The sequence below is a fragment of the Sciurus carolinensis genome, chromosome 8, assembly GCF_902686445.1.
Source record: "Sciurus carolinensis chromosome 8, mSciCar1.2, whole genome shotgun sequence".
Lineage (NCBI taxonomy): Eukaryota > Metazoa > Chordata > Mammalia > Rodentia > Sciuridae > Sciurus > Sciurus carolinensis.
Window position 1 is genome coordinate 5,991,415 of NC_062220.1, and position 16,024 is coordinate 6,007,438.

The following is a 16,024-nucleotide window of genomic DNA, read 5'->3' on the forward strand; positions in this document are numbered from 1 at the left end:
TAATTTTTTGAAATTCTGTAGTTAGGCTATATCTCTATGAACTTCATTTCAAAATAGTAAAGAAAGTGTTATTTTTAAAAGCAGCAACAGTATGGTTGGTAAAGAACTACCATTCTAGTATATAGATGGAACTCACCTGATAATATTAACCACCAGCACTGTTAATCTGTTGCCGTCTTTGGTCTTATCCTCAGCTAGACTACAACTGGATCTCCCCTCAGCAACTGACACATATGTAAATGAATGACTTGTTAAAAGAGATTTTGGGAAATAGAGTAGGGATACTCAGCTAGAGATCAGATTTCCAGACCAGTGTTGTCTAAAAAGAAATATGTGAGCCACAAATAAGAGCCATGTATGTAACTTAAAATGATCTAATAGCCACATTTTTAAAAAGTAAAACAGGTAAAATTCATTTTAATATTATCAGACATATCCAAAATATTTCAACATGTAATCAACATGAAAACTACTGATATATTTTGCACTTTTCCCCCATATGCAGCCTTTGAAATCTAATGCATATTTTCCACATACAGCAGATCACAACTCAGACTAGTCGTATTTCAGGTGCTCCGTTAGCTACAGGTGCCTAGAGACTACCATATTAAACACGACAGTTCCAGACCCTTCTTGGTTAACTAAGTTCCCAGGCGTTTTAGTTAGCTTTTTCACTGCTGTGACTAAAAGACAAGAACAACTTTAGAAGAGGAAAAAGATTTTTTGAGGGCTCATAGTTTCAGAAGTCTCAGTTCATAGACAGCCGGCTCCATTCCCTAGGGCTCGAGGTGAGGCTGAATATCACGGCAGAGGAAACCAGCTCACATGATGATCAGACAGCAGAAAGACTCTACTCACCAGACACAAAATATACACCCCAAAGGCACACACGCAATGACCCACATACTCCAGCCACACCTACCCATCTTCAGTTACCACTCAGTTAATTCCATCAGAGGATTAATTCATTGATTGGGTTAAGGCTCTCATAACCCAGTCATTTCTTCTCATGCATGAGCTTTTAGAGGACGTTTCACATCCAAACAATTACACTAGGTAACTCTGCATGAGACATTTCCTTCTTTGGGTCCGTTTCTTCATACTTTAAACAGACTAAACCAAGTGTTCTTGCAGCACTGACCTCCTATGATTCACTCATATTTAGCCAGTCCTTTTCTTCTATCCCTCCATCCCCTCTCTTCCTCTGATTTCTCCTTTCTATTTCTTCTCCCTTTACCTCTGTTCTTTTCCCTGAAAGTGATCTAAGCTCTGGGTAGGGATGGTAGAACTTCTAAGTGGTCAACACACTTTGTAAATCCACTCGCTGTGCTGAGGGAGATGCCCAGCAACTGTTCATCACAGGAAATCATGCATGTAATGGCTGCTATGCACCTTCGGCAAAGTAACTTTGTCAAAGTCCTTCTCTTGTCATCATGAGCCATTTTTACAAAGGTGGAGTTCTAAAATCAAAAGACTAGGACTTCAAATTCTGGTACTGTCTCCTACCAGCAGTATTTTTATTGACAACTCTATGATTTAGTTCCCTTTTCTATAAAATGGTAACAAAACCGACTTCAGAGATTGTTGGGGGATTAAATACGAAGGCATACATGAAGGAGCATAATAAATGCTATTATTCCCTGTAACCTGTAACCTGCCTGTGATTACACAAGTTAAATGAGGCCAGGAGAGGGAGACAATGTTCCCAAGGAGGCTCAGGTAGCAGGGTGATTTTTATGTGATCTACAATGGTAACTCCTTTGCTTCATGCAGAAAAGCTATACACTCACTCAACTATATATTTTTTGTATCTAAAACAATGCTTTTGCCCCTAGTAGATGCTCAATATTTATTAAACATTAAATTAGTATCTAATGCATATAATCCATAGGCATGGATTCTACAAGGAGCAGGAGTGGCAAAAAGAATCTAGGAAAATTCAGTTGGCTAATTAATTAACAATTAATTCAGCTCTTTAATCCTTCTTACACACACATGAGGTCAGTACTATACTATGTTCTTCTTATTTTAAACAGGAAAGTGTGTACTATGCCCAAGGTCAAACCCGTGAGCAGCAGAGCTGGGGTTTGAATGCAAGCAGTGTGCCCCACATTCGTGCTCTTAATTATGCTATTCCAAGAGAGGTCCCCACATCAGTACTCAACAGCACAGAAGTCACTTCTTTTAAGGCTCTTAACATACTTGAATGTCACTGTTTACTTTTCAAAAGTTCCTTCTTCCTCATGAGGTCAGGGAGTGACTTGTCATAATGGTCACTCCATCTCTGGGCCTGATAGTAGGTACTTAATTGGTGAATGAATTCTAGGAAAACTAATGTTTAAGGTATGAAAATGTGAAATAGCATGGTTTTTCTCTGAACTTTAAGTAGGTAGCATCTACTGAATCATCGAGTTTAAGGAGGAAAACTACTACTACTATGGGGGGGGGGCTCATTTTTTTTGAGTCCCCGACGGTAGGCAAAGAGAATGTGTTCCGAGGTATAAAAGTTTCTTTTGTTTCCCTCCAGGGTCGCTGATCACGAGGTACTGGTGGACAGGAGCCTATTGAAAGGACAGGATCAAGAAACTGCCTTAAGGGATGGGGATGTAGTGGGGATGTAGCTCAGTCCGTACAGTGCTTGCCTCCCATGCCCAAGGCCCTGGGTTCAATCCCCAGCACTGCGGGAGGAGGGGGGGTGGAAAAAACAAAAAACCTGCCTCGTACCTGAGGCTACAGATTTGGAGTTTACAATGCGAAGCCCGAGAGTAGGCGAGGTTCAAAAAAGCGGGGGGGGGGAGTAACAGGCAATGTCATGGCTAAGTGTCGATAAAACTAACCTCGGCAAAGGGGCCTTTTTACTTCGGGCTCATCCCACCGAAATTACATGGTTTTGATGGAAACCTAACAATTCTGGAGTGGGTGGGGTAAGTCGCCAAGATTCAGGAACAATGTGTGGCACCTTCTAAAAGTTTGGCTAACGACGAACTAGCCTCTAAGATTTCCGTCTCTTCCACCGAGGAACTCCGCAGTCATCGTCCGCCCAGCCGCCTCACGCGGCACCTCCACCTCCACCTCCACCTCTCCTCCCATTGTTCCGACCCATTCTCGCGCGGTGCGCACTGGGAAGTGTAGTTGCGCTCCCGGCCGGCTGAACCAGTCGGGCTGTCCCATAAACTGGGCATCTCCACGCGGCTCAACAGATCTTGGCGAGGCAGGGTGAAGCCTGGAACGCCCAGCTCGCTTCTCCGAGGGGCAGTCTGGGATTTGCAGTTCCCGGAGCCTGAAGCGGGCCTGTAGGTGGAAGGCTCTGGGACTCCAACCCCGCCCAGTCTCGCGCGTGCTGATGACGTCAGCGCGCCCCCGCGGCCCCTGGGATCGGCGGTAGTTCTCCGCGCGGGTCCCGCCCTTGGCCGCCGCGACTCAAGGACACACTTCCCAGGAGTCCTCGCGGCGGCGCGCCGAGAGCCCCGCGGCCGTGATTGGCTGGAGAGCCGGCCGCACGCGGAGGAGCTCAAGGAGCAGCTCTGTTGCGACAGAGGCCGAGCGGCGAGGCCCGGTGAGTTGGGGGGAAGGGGCACTGGTGGCGGGAGGGTGCCGGGCGGCGAGAGGCAGACAGGACGAGAAGAGGAAAGCGGGAGCGGGTCGAGATGGAGGGGCCTGCGAGGCGGGAGGAAGGGCGCAAAGGAGAGCAGCTGACGGCGGGGTGTGGGAGTCTCGGGGGCGGCGAGCGTGGAGACAGGGCGCTCACCGCGCGGGCCACGAGCGTGTCCCGGGGAGAACCTGGCCGCAAAGTGCGGCGGCCGCCTAAGTGCGGAGCGCCTGGTCGCGGGGAACCGGAGATGGGACCCCTGCGGAGGGGCAGAGCCTGTCCCCGACTGGAGGTCCTGAAGGAAGGAGGTTTCAGAGTGAGGCGGGCCGTGGAGGTGGGCACCCAGGCCAGAGGGAAGCGACGTCAAGACGAGAAGAGCGGCAGGCCCAGAAGCGGCTTGAGACCCTGGCCGAGTTGAGCGGGCTAGGCAGGGGCAGAGCCGGCATCGGAGGCTGGATAGGAAAATCCCAGCAGCGATGGAGCAGGGCCCACGCATTCTTACCAGTAAGTTTAGAATTCTGGAGTATCTGTTTGCCTTCCTTCAGACTCCCTGAAAGAACAGTAACCTACCCCTCTGGTTCAGCACCATGCCCTCTGACCTGGCCAAGAAGAAGGCTGCCAAAAAGAAGGAAGCTGCCAAAGCTCGACAGCGGCCCAGAAAGGGACATGAAGAAAACGGAGATGCTGTGACAGAACCACAGGCAGCAGAGGAGAAAAATGAGGCCAATGGCAGAGAGACCACAGGTGAATTGAGGGAGCGGTGAGTTCTTGGGTCTCGGGGTGCTAAGACTTAATTCATGCCTCACCCTCAGTCAGTCTGGGTGCTGAGACCATGAAATTTTTCATGATAAATCAAATTCATACCGTTGGAGTTTGTACTACCCTGTTTGAACAAATAGCAAGCAAACATGGAAGTTGTTGAGCTGCTTGGCAACTCTGTTGGACTGTGAGGCGGAGGTCAGTTTCCTGTCCTTTCCTCAGTTTCCATTCCTATACATGGTGTCCAGCATGCGAAGCTCTTGCCATGATACTCTTGTCATCGCATGGATTATATTAACATGAAGTAACTTATGAATTGTTTTATGAATTTTTCCTTGGAAACAGCTGCACATTTTTTTACTTATATTTTGGGAAGAATTTACTGAGCATGCCTCAAGTGTTAGACATACTACTACCCACTGAGGTACTACAAACATAGTCTGCTCTCTGATGATTCACAATCTAGATAGGGAAGCATGGCAGATAAAGAATATTCTAGGCCTTTAAAATATAATCAACCTCTTCCCTGTACCCTGAAAACTCCCCACAAAGTGCTTTTATTACTTCCAGACTATTGATTATCCTTTGAATAGTTAGCACATTTTTGTTCTTGCACACTTTTAAGTTTTAATACCATGTGTTTGTGCTAGCTACATTTGACATTTCTCTGAGAGCTCAGTTCAAGACAGCAGAGCCCTTTAAATTTGACCTTAGTAATCCCATTCACTGTACTTAGGCTAGCTAATAATGTTACTTACTTTTTTATGTTGTATCTCCTGTTTCTTCATCTAAATTGTTTGCTCTTAAGAGTACAGGGACTGTGTCTTGGGTAAAACTGCTTTTTGTGAGCTATACAGATAGAGTGTAGGTAAATGTTTGAAGAGGAAAAGAGAATCAGTAATACAAATTAACAGGTATACATCAAAAGAGTTGAAAAATGAATGATAGAACCAGGCATGGTGGTGTATACCTGTAATCCTGGCAACTCAGAGGCTGAGGCAGGAGGATCACAAGTTTGGGGCCAGTCTGTACAAAAAGTCTGGAGATGTAACTCAGTGATAGAGTGCCTCTGGGTTAAATTCATAACACTGCAAAACAAAAAACAAAAGTGATAGAGTTGAATGGGAGAAATTGTCTCCAAAAATAAGAATTTAAGAGAAATTTGGTATGGTAAAGCCAGGGCAGTTTCACTCCTGGCCAGAGTAGTAGAGAATGGGAAGTTAAGAATTGTGGGAGTAAACAGGACACAAGAGGACAAGACAAGGACAAGAGAAGTTAGAATCAAAAGGACAGATTGCAAAGTAAAAGGTGTCTGAGAAAGCAGCGTGTTGGGCAGAGCTGAGTTAGCATGAATGCTGTGTAAAGCTTGTGAAAACTCCAAGTCTACTCAGCATGGCCTGAGCCCCGGTCCTTTCGGATCAGTCTGCCTGTTTGTGTGAGAGCTGAGTCTGTTTGACAGTCCCCTTCTCTAACTGCATTTCTCCCCACAGAAGTGGATTTACTGACCAAGGAGCTAGAGGACTTTGAAATGAAGAAAGCTGCTGCTCGAGCCGTCACTGGTGTCCTGGCCTCTCACCCCAATAGTACTGATGTCCACATTATCAACCTCTCACTTACCTTTCATGGTCAAGAGCTGCTCAGTGACACCAAACTGGAATTAAACTCAGGCCGTCGTTATGGCCTCATCGGCTTAAATGGAATAGGTAAGATCCTTAAAAGGTGGGGGGAAGGGGTCCTCTCCTTGGCTCATTTGTCACTCAGCAGATATTTAGCATGAATTGTGTACAAAGCAAGTAGCATACAGTGTGGGTGGAGACCAGGTATACTGGGAGAAAGGAATTAGCAGTACAGAGCAATCATACACAAGACCACATGAGTAGTTTAGATAGTCAATGCTGGAAATATCAGCAGGGGTCAGGGAGCAGTGGTGTGAGGGTGTGAAGCTGTTGTGAAAGAAAAATACTTGAAGGAGATGGGGTGGGACAAGAATTGGATGAAATTGGAAAGGTATCCTAAGAATGGAAGGTAGCAGGATTTGAACAAATGGAGGGAGGAATAGCAAGGTCCTGATTTGGCTGTAAGGAACTGGTAGAGAGGAACTCCAGCAGAGAAATTATCAAGTGCTCTCTCCTCTCCCTCTCAGGAAAGTCCATGCTGCTCTCTGCTATTGGGAAACGTGAAGTGCCCATCCCTGAGCATATCGATATCTACCATCTGACTCGAGAGATGCCCCCTAGTGACAAGACACCCTTGCAGTGTGTGATGGAAGTGGACACAGAGCGGGCCATGCTGGAGAGGGAGGCTGAACGGCTGGCTCATGAGGATGGTAGGGCTCCAGGCACAGGGGCGGGGGTGGGCTTCCTCCTGAGAAAGCCCCAGGGAGCCTGACAGCCCTGTGCTGCCTACAGCGGAGTGCGAGAAGCTCATGGAACTCTATGAGCGCCTGGAGGAACTGGATGCTGACAAGGCAGAGATGCGGGCCTCACGGATCTTGCACGGACTGGGTTTTACACCTGCCATGCAGCGCAAGAAGCTAAAAGACTTCAGTGGGGGCTGGAGGATGAGGGTTGCCCTTGCCAGGTGAGTCCCTCTCTCCTCCTTCCCCATTCCTTGAAGCTCCCTATCTCTCAGAATTGAATGCTCACTCCGGTGGGACAGTTTGAACAGGGACTAGTGATCAGTAAGTGTCAAATGAGTGACAAACACTGACAGCATGGAGTGGATAATAAGGATGGGATGGAGAGCAGGTCTCCCTTGTGACCGTGGTGCTCAAGACTGACCCAGTACTCAGTGTTGGAGTTCCAGCACGGGGTGTAGGGCCTTGGAGCCCAAGGTAGAGTCTTGGTGGTTGTCTGTTTTTTTTCCTCTCCTGACTCCTTTTTTACCTGCTAATTCTTACTATGAAGATAAAATGCTAGACACCTATTATGAATCTGTCCTTCTTACCCTATGGTATCTGGGCCTATAGTATAGTGAGTTCCAGAGGCCAGCATTCCCAAGAGTCCCCAGTTTTATCAGTCGCTTTTCTGTTACTATAAGGCCAAGGGGCCATATCTGGTGATGCCTTCTTGCTGGCAGTCCTGAGGTGGTACAGGTATCAGGTGGCAAGAAATGGGGTGCACATGTGTGTCTCCTCTGGTCTCCCTCATCTTATAAAGCCACTAGTAGTCACTCATGGTGCTCCATCCTGCTGACCTTATCTAATACTAATCACCTCTCAAAGGCCCACTGCTAAGCACCCTAGTCGAATTACATTTCTACCCTTTTAACACCTCACAACTGGGATTCAACTCCAGTATGAGCTTTAGAGGTGACTAGCCACATTCAAAGCATAGTGCTAGTTAAGTAGGTCATTCCTTGCCCCATTCTGTGAGGTGAGTTGATGTCCCATGTTGCTTTGGAAAGGTGCAACATGAGCCTAGAATGTGAGAATAGTAGTTCCACCTGCTGGCATTGGTTGGTACACCTAGGAGCTTTGAGAAACACAAATTCCCAGCCTCTCCTTCACATTGATGAAGGCAGAATACTGGAGTTTGGTGCTTAGAAATCTTATTTCTAATAAGCTCCCCAGGTGGTGGGACTGCAGGTTTGGGAATCAAAGCTTCTTCAGTTTAAGAAGATCCTTTGGCCTCCTTCCCAGCGGCTGGCCACCCCACCAGACTGGTATACCATGAGTACTTTCTGCTTTAGCAGTTTATTCCCTCAGAATCTTTTTGTCCTCTTCACCAACCCCAATGTACAAGACTTACAGGCTCATAAAGACTTTTCAGCCTCATCCCCCAACTGTGTTCCTGTGCCTCTGAGCCCTGTGTTCTACATTTTTTTAAAAATTATTTTTATATCTATTTTTAATTGTTGATGGACCTTCATTCTATTCATTTGTTTATATGTGGTTCTGAGACTTCAACCCAGTGCCTCACACATGCCACGTAAGCACCACTGAGCCACAACCCCAGCCCGTTTTCTACATTGTATCTCAGCTCTGCAGTTCAGGTTTCTCCTTGTCTTCCCCTTTCTTCTGAGTTATAGAACCAGATTGATTTAGGCGTTCAAGCCAGGCTTAGCCAGAATTGCATGTAGCAGGCACGTTGGCCCCCAATGTAGCGCCTGTGATGGCGAGGTGCCTGTCTCCTTTCCTGTCTTTCAGAGCCCTCTTTATTCGGCCCTTTATGCTGCTCCTGGATGAGCCCACCAATCACTTGGACCTAGATGCCTGTGTTTGGTTGGAAGAAGAACTGAAGACGTAAGGAGGTGGAGTTGGGCGTGGGATGGGCGTGGGCAGGTCCCAGAGGGGCAGTTGAGCAGTCTCTAAAGAAAATGGCTGCCAGAGCCTGCTCCAATAGTGCACCATTGAGAAAATGCACTGAAAGTAAGGCTAGTGGAAGTGCTAGGCCCCTTTGGGGTTGGCCTTTTTTGTTTGTGTGTGTGTGTGTGTGTGTGTGAGATCTGAAACGTGAGAGGGTTTTTGTTTTGTTTTTTTAAGCCTCTTTGGTTTTCCCCCTAAAATAGAATATCTTAGCCCAGTGGGGTGGTGCACATTTGTAATCCCAGTGGCTCTGGAGGCTGAGAAAGCAGGAGGATTGCAAGTTTGAGGCCAGCCCCAGCAACTTAGTGAGACTCTTTCTCAAAATAAAAAATAAAAGGATTGGGAATGTAGCTCAGTGGTAAAATGTCCCTGGATCCCCAGTACCAAAACAAAACAAAACAAAACAAAACAAAAAGAACCCAGTATCTTTACTAAAAACTATTTCTTTTCCTAATTGTATAGTATATACATGATGTGATGGGTATCTCCCATCTAAGATCATGATGCAGTAACAAAGGAAAAGGTAACCAGTATGGTCATGATCCTTTTGTGGCTAAAGGACTGGAAACCTGGAATTTTGTCCATCATCCCTGCGTTTAAAACAAAAAACAAAAAACCTTTTAGTGGGATAGTGGCTTTGTGCTTGTTTGAAAAAGAAAAGCCTCATATTTTTCATTACATTGTTCCAGCCACCCCCATCCCACCCCCGCAGTTCTGGATATACTTAGGGGTGTGTTTGTACACATGGCACTTCTTTCCATCTGTTGACAGAGCTGAAGGCTGGGGGCTCGGGCTGTTTTGTCACACTTTGAAAGGCACCAGAATCCCCTTATAGGTAGATGTTGCAGTGATGGCCTAGGCGCTTTGGACAGCCAAGACTTGCACAGTATATCCAGAGGGGGCTAACTGTGAGGATTTCACCTGTTGTCACCTGTCTCTAGTTTTGAGTACATCCCTAATTGGTCCTTGGGCTTTGCAGTTTTAAGCGCATCCTGGTCCTGGTGTCCCATTCCCAAGATTTCCTGAATGGTGTCTGTACCAATATCATCCATATGCACAACAAGAAACTGAAGTACTATACGGTGAGCAGACCTCAGCTTCTCCCACACATCTCTGTGCTTATAAACCTCCAAAGTTCTCTTTTAAAAAGGCAGCCTAACAGCTCTTTTCTCCCTATTGCTATAAAAAGATATGGACAAGGAGTCCCTGCAGCCTGTTTTATTTTAGTCCCAAAGCCATTGCTTTCAGGCCATAGGCCATGAGTTGGCAGCAAATGGATATGGTGTATGTTTGCCTTATGGCAAAGAAGTTACTCTCACTCAGTGCCCAGGGAAGACCCAGCTCCGTTTACCTCTCGCATGGTACCTTCACTGCCAGGAGTCAGTGCACTCACCCCCACTTCCCTAAGCACAGGAGGATGGGGATTAGGGTCTCAGCAGCTGCATGTTGTGCCTTGCCTTTTTATCTTTAATATTTCAAAAAGCATATAAGAAGTGAGAATTAAGGTCCTTCTCTCTTGTAATCATACTCACCGCAGAGTGTTAATAGTTTTTACCTGGCCTTCCAAAAATCTCTGATGTACTTGCAAGCATTAGTAGGAAATTTCTTATATACATATATCCTTTTCTTTTTACATAGTTGTAATCTTAATATTATTTCTATTCTGTAGGTTGCTTTTAAAATTAATTATCTTTCCAAATGAGTATGTGTAAATCCACCTCTTTTCAGTGACTGCATATTTCGTTGTGCAGATATTCTGTACCTTATTTGTTAGGCCCTTTTTAATGAATATTTAGCGTGAGTCCAGGTTGTTTTGCAGACAGAAACCATAGCAGTCTGGTTATACAGTTTGCCTGGTCCTAAATCCAGTCTGCTTTTTCTCTTGGGTACTGCTCTTATAGTCCTTATAGGGCATCAGCCCCGGGGGTGGGGTAGTAGCAGGTGGTTTATAGAGGGTTCTGAGTCTCGTGACGGTAGTATATCAGTGGTTTTCAGGGCTGCTCCCGATGCTGTAGGTGTCTTTCTGGCTAATCTAAGGATTTGCCTTGGAGCCTGGCCTGTCTAGATTGAGCAAGAGGCACAGAATTGAAAAGACCTGGAATTCTAGTTTAAGATGTGCTTCTTTTGATACACTTCCTCTCTTCTTACTGCTTAGCCTTAGAGCCAAGGCCAAGTCAGTGCCAGCCCTCTTGCCCCTAAACTCTGAATGAGAACTCGGAACTGAGACCCGGGATTAAGCTGCCTACTTGCCTGGTGCATTTCCCTGCAGGGTAATTATGATCAGTATGTGAAGACACGACTGGAGCTGGAGGAGAACCAGATGAAGAGGTTTCACTGGGAGCAAGATCAGATTGCACACATGAAGGTAGGGAGATTGTAGAGGCAAGTGCTTATCCTCCATCCGAATCATGTCAGGCAGTTGGAGGAGGTATTTGGGGAGGCTGGGGTGCTGGAGGAGTTCAAGAAGAAGTTGTGGTCTTTTTATTTTTTATTTTTACTGGAGATTGAAGCCAACCACTGAGCTACATCCCCACCGTTTTTATTTTGAGATCAGGTTTCAGTAATTTGCTTAGGGCCTTGCTAAATTGCTGAGACTGGCCTCGAACTTTCAATTCTTCTGTCTCAGCCTCCCAAGTTGATTACAGGGTGCACCACTGTTCCTGGCTATGGTCATCATTTTAACCCTGGATTTTAGAGGAGTTGTTTTCATTTTAACCCTGGATTTAAGAGGAGTTGTTTGGTGCCTGCATATACTTCATACCCTCTTTCTGGTCTCTTTCAGAACTACATTGCTAGGTTTGGTCATGGCAGTGCCAAGCTGGCCCGACAGGCCCAGAGCAAGGAAAAGACACTACAGAAAATGATGGCATCGGGACTGACGGAAAGGGTTGTGAGCGATAAGGTGGGCTCAGGTGGGGTTAGGTGGCAGAGGTGTGGGGTTTGAGAATTCACCAGCCTAATAAAAACCTTTTTCTTTCCTTAGACACTGTCATTTTATTTCCCACCCTGTGGCAAGATCCCTCCACCTGTCATTATGGTGCAGAACGTGAGCTTCAAGTATACAAAAGATGGGGTGAGTTGAAGCCAGAGTGTGTGTGGTCTGGGGCTGGGTTGCAACTTCCAGGGACTGTGGCAACCAGCAGGAGGCTTTCCCTCTCTTGCTGACCATGCCTGATGACCTGTGTTGGGGTGGGGGCTCCAGGCCTGGTAGCTGGGCTGCTTCATCCAAGGACTCAAGCTGGCCCTTCAGGTGCCTGGAGGAGAGCTGCCCAACTGGGTTGGCAGGTAGAGGTGGTGGGTTGGGCTCAGTACTCCACACTCCCCTTTGTTCCATTGGTGGCTGAGACTCCACAGGGTTGGTCTGGCAGGCAGAGAGATCTGTACTCCAGCCTGTGTCCATCTCTCTCTTATACCCACCTCAGCCTTGCATCTACAATAATCTAGAATTTGGTATTGACCTTGACACACGAGTGGCTCTGGTAGGGCCCAACGGAGCTGGAAAGTCAACTCTTTTGAAGCTGCTAACAGGAGAGGTACGGTGCTCAGGTGCAGCTCAGCTGCTTCTAAGAGTGGGGCCTCTACTCTTGTAGTGTGGGTACTCTGGTGGTGAGCAAGCCACCCAGAGGGGCTAGGGCACAGTGGGAGAGGGGGATTCTTCCTGAGGGGCAGGGCTAAGGCTGGGGCTGTTCTCTCTCTGTGGGGGGTGTCTGTGACCGAGTACGTGTGAGTACATGAAAGTGTCTTTTGTGGTTTTGTGTTTTCAGTCAGCATTTAGGATATAGGAATATCTGTGCATTTGGAGATAACCTTTCTATTTAGAAAATGTATGTTGTAGCCATATCCAAATCTTTGCTAATGCACTCCTTTGGTGCAGTCTGTAGTGGACAGATCATAACTGCTTAATAAATTGGATGGTCTCTGCCCTTGAGAATGAATGCCTGTTTCAGTAGGTCATCCCGAATATTTTTTAGAGTGACCAGAGTGAGAGTCTGTGCCTTGGCGAAGGGATCTCTGTCTCGGAAGTTGTATGAGCCTGGTTCAGTGTGTGGCGGGTTTGTTTCCCTCTTTGCTGTGTGTGCTTCTATTCTGTTTAATGTGCTTATGTTTCCATTTACTTTTCTTCCCCCTAGCTACTACCCACAGATGGGATGATCCGGAAGCATTCTCATGTCAAGATAGGGCGATACCATCAGGTACAGGCTTGGGGTCAAGGTTGGGATCAGGGAACGGGAAGTCACCCAGGGTATAGGGAGGGGCTGCATCTAGCCCCAGCCCCTCCACAGGAATTCCAACCTAGTCAGTTCCTACTGCTTCTGGAATCCTGAACGAGTGACTGGGGAGTTACTGGGTTCGCAACTGGGGTTAAGGTAGAAAATTACTCAGCAGGTAACCCAGATGGCTCCTTTTGAAGCAGGTTACCAGTCACACCTGTGTGGGTCCCAATTTTTCCTGCAGCATTTACAGGAGCAGCTGGATTTAGATCTCTCCCCTTTGGAGTATATGATGAAGTGCTACCCAGAGATCAAAGAGAAGGAGGAAATGAGGAAGATCATTGGGCGATACGGCCTCACTGGAAAACAGCAGGTTAGTAGAGGAGGGTATGGCAAGGACTCCAGGTAGTTAGGAGACCACAACTAGATGATCAGGGAGAAACATGGGTTTGGAAGCTGTCCCAGTTTCCTCCCTTGCTTCTAGCTTGCTGCCTTTTTGGTAGATGGTCATGTCATAGTGTTTGGGTATCATTGTGGACTTGGTGGACAAGGATAGTGAGCTGGTCTCTGATATGCCCTTGTGCCAGAGTGTTTGAGGGCAAGGGAATATACCACCTAGAAAAAAGTTTCAGGTTCAGACCTGGAACTGGGGAGCCACTGGATTGCTCCCGTTCATTAGGTCTTAAAGGCCAAGAGTAAGAGGTGTTGACTTGGCAGTGGTGAGGTGGTTGATTCCCAGAGGTGTCCCTGACAGGCCTCAAGGGACCAGTGGCCAGATACTCTCTTGCCATGTTATTTTTATTTTTGGTACCATGGATTTAACCAGGGTTGCTTTACCACTAAGCCACATCTCCAGCCCTTGTTATTTTTATTTATTTTTTGAGACAGTCTTGCCAAATTACTTAGGACCTTGCTAAGTGGCTGAGGTTGGCCTTGAACTTGAATCTTCCTGCCTCAGCCTCCCAAGTTGCTAGGATTACAGGCATATGTCACCATACCCAGCATTATCTTGTATGAGCCTTGACATTTTGTAAAATGGCAGTAATGGTAACAGAAGAGCCAGGGAGAGAGGGGTATGAGGAATTGTGCTGTGTGGTGGGGGTAACTCTGCACCCTGTGTGTCACGGTTTCTCTCAGGTGAGCCCGATCCGGAACCTGTCAGATGGGCAAAAGTGCCGAGTGTGTCTAGCTTGGCTGGCCTGGCAGAACCCCCACATGCTTTTCCTGGACGAGCCCACCAATCATCTGGACATTGAGACCATTGACGCCCTGGCAGATGCCATCAACGAGTTTGAGGGTGGTATGATGCTAGTCAGCCATGACTTCAGACTCATTCAGCAGGTGAGGCCTGGGCCTCAGCCTGAGGCACACAGAGAGCTTCTAGGGGAAGGTTGGGTAGAGCCCAGTTGTGGCACATGTAGGGCACTTAAAAAAGATTTGCTAAATTTTGCAGAAAGGGCTCAGGGATAGACTGGTTGCTGACAAACATCTGATGACTTTTGGGAGACATTGGTCTAAATGGAGTAGGGAGTTGGATTTTTATCGCTTTACCAAGATTCTTCAATCTAAAAGTAGTATTCTAAGATGGAATTAGATTAGGAAGAAGGCAGCACCAATCGTTGGAAAGCTGCTGATCATTTCTGAACCTTTGAAAGAGATGGAGTGGAAGAGGAAGTTTAGTGTGAAGCCTCTGAACAGATCTGACAATAGGGGAAGTAGCAGTTCCCAGGTTGGAAGGCTCTGGAACCTGCTGGTTGTGGTACTCTGGGGTCGGACATGCCAAAGAACATAGAGGTAGTGAAACAGCTGGATGTGGCTTTGGGTGAGGCCTCAGGGAGAATGTGGCATTTTCTCCCTGGAACCTCGTAGGTCAATTCTGGGGGTACAGGGGGTTGGGAGAAGGGCTGCCCCCGTTCAGTCCAGGATCTGCTTTCCAGGTTGCACAGGAAATCTGGGTCTGTGAGAAACAGACAATCACCAAGTGGCCTGGAGACATCCTGGCCTACAAGGAGCACCTCAAGTCCAAGCTGGTAGACGAGGAGCCCCAGCTCACTAAGAGGACCCACAATGTGTGAGCCCTTGGCCCACTTGGGTCAGGAGCGCCACCTGGGGACTGCCAGCTGTCACCTGACCGCCACTCAGGACAGGACCCTGGGGCTGCACTCCCGCATTGCTGCAATACTGCCCCCAGCCTCTTCCCATCTCAGCCTGCCTTCGCTGCACTGTTACCTTACTACAGCTGGACAGTACCTGTCCGTTTCCCATCCTCCTTCCAGTTACATCTATCCGTGTCTGGACTTGGCTGGCTCTTCCCTCCAGCCTGTTGCTGGTTATATTGCCCTAAGAGATATGCAGCCAGGGGTACCCCAGGGTTAGCCCAAGGACCACGCCCTGGGTTTGGCGCGTGAAGGAGTTTTAAGAGCCTCATTTTCTGGGTTTTGGTGATGTTGGAGGATTACCCCCAGCCCACCGCCCCTGTTCCTTTTGCTTCTGGTTTGGAGCTCTGGACCAGGGCTTTGGTCCTGGTCCATTTTTAAATAACTATTTAACAGTGTAACTTTTAGACCTGCGTGACATCTACAAAGCGTCCAATAAAGAAAGAGGAACCCATGGTCCCTCTCTTCCTTCCCAGGTATCTGGGGTCTTCCTTCCCCGCTCCTCCCTGCAACGCCGGCATGCGCCTCAGCAAGAGCCTGATGGGACTGAAGATTATCCCACAGGAGATGGGGAGAGTCTTCCCCTTCTGCTTTGAATGGGGCCTCTTAGACCTGTGATTCACACACCTTAACATGACTCAGAATCACCTGGAGGGCTCATCAGATGCAGATTGAAAGTTTCTGACAATAGGTGTGGGTGAGGCAGAGAATTAACATTTCTAGCAAGTTCCCGTAATGCAGATGCTGAAGTTACAGGCCTGGGGGTCTCACTTTGAGAAGCACTGTGCTGGAGCATGTTTTCAGAGTATGACCCGAGATTCCTGCTCTTACTGGTACCACAGCACGTGGGACACTTGTTAAAAATGTGGATTCCTGAACTCCAGCCCTGTTGGTTTGGTGCAGGGGGAGAGATGCAGAAATGCCCAGGGGTCTGGATCTCTAGCTGCTGTTCTGGAGTGATACAGGAGGTGCCCTCAACTTACTCATCCACCTTCATTTTCAT

The 16,024-nt window shown here is 47.5% G+C and overlaps 1 protein-coding gene across 2 annotated transcripts; it reads left to right on the top strand.

Moving 5' to 3' along the window:
* The first annotated feature begins 3,409 nt into the window (after positions 1-3,409).
* Abcf2 (ATP binding cassette subfamily F member 2) lies at positions 3,410-15,576 on the top strand. 2 transcript variants are annotated; one of them, XM_047561010.1, is made up of 15 exons: positions 3,410-3,556; positions 4,135-4,333; positions 5,839-6,051; positions 6,492-6,674; positions 6,757-6,928; positions 8,496-8,591; positions 9,634-9,736; positions 10,924-11,019; positions 11,437-11,556; positions 11,638-11,727; positions 12,077-12,187; positions 12,785-12,847; positions 13,110-13,238; positions 14,003-14,206; positions 14,803-15,575. In XM_047561010.1, the coding sequence occupies exons 2-15, from the start codon at positions 4,177-4,179 to the stop codon at positions 14,938-14,940; spliced, it is 1,875 nt and encodes a 624-aa protein (XP_047416966.1). In that variant the 5' UTR covers positions 3,410-3,556; positions 4,135-4,176; the 3' UTR covers positions 14,941-15,575. The 2 variants fall into 2 exon arrangements, with proteins under 2 accessions (XP_047416966.1, XP_047416967.1); XM_047561011.1 differs by lacking the exon at positions 3,410-3,556 and adding an exon at positions 3,916-4,093 and having other exon boundaries at positions 4,173-4,333; positions 14,803-15,576.
* Positions 15,577-16,024: the final 448 nt, after the last annotated feature.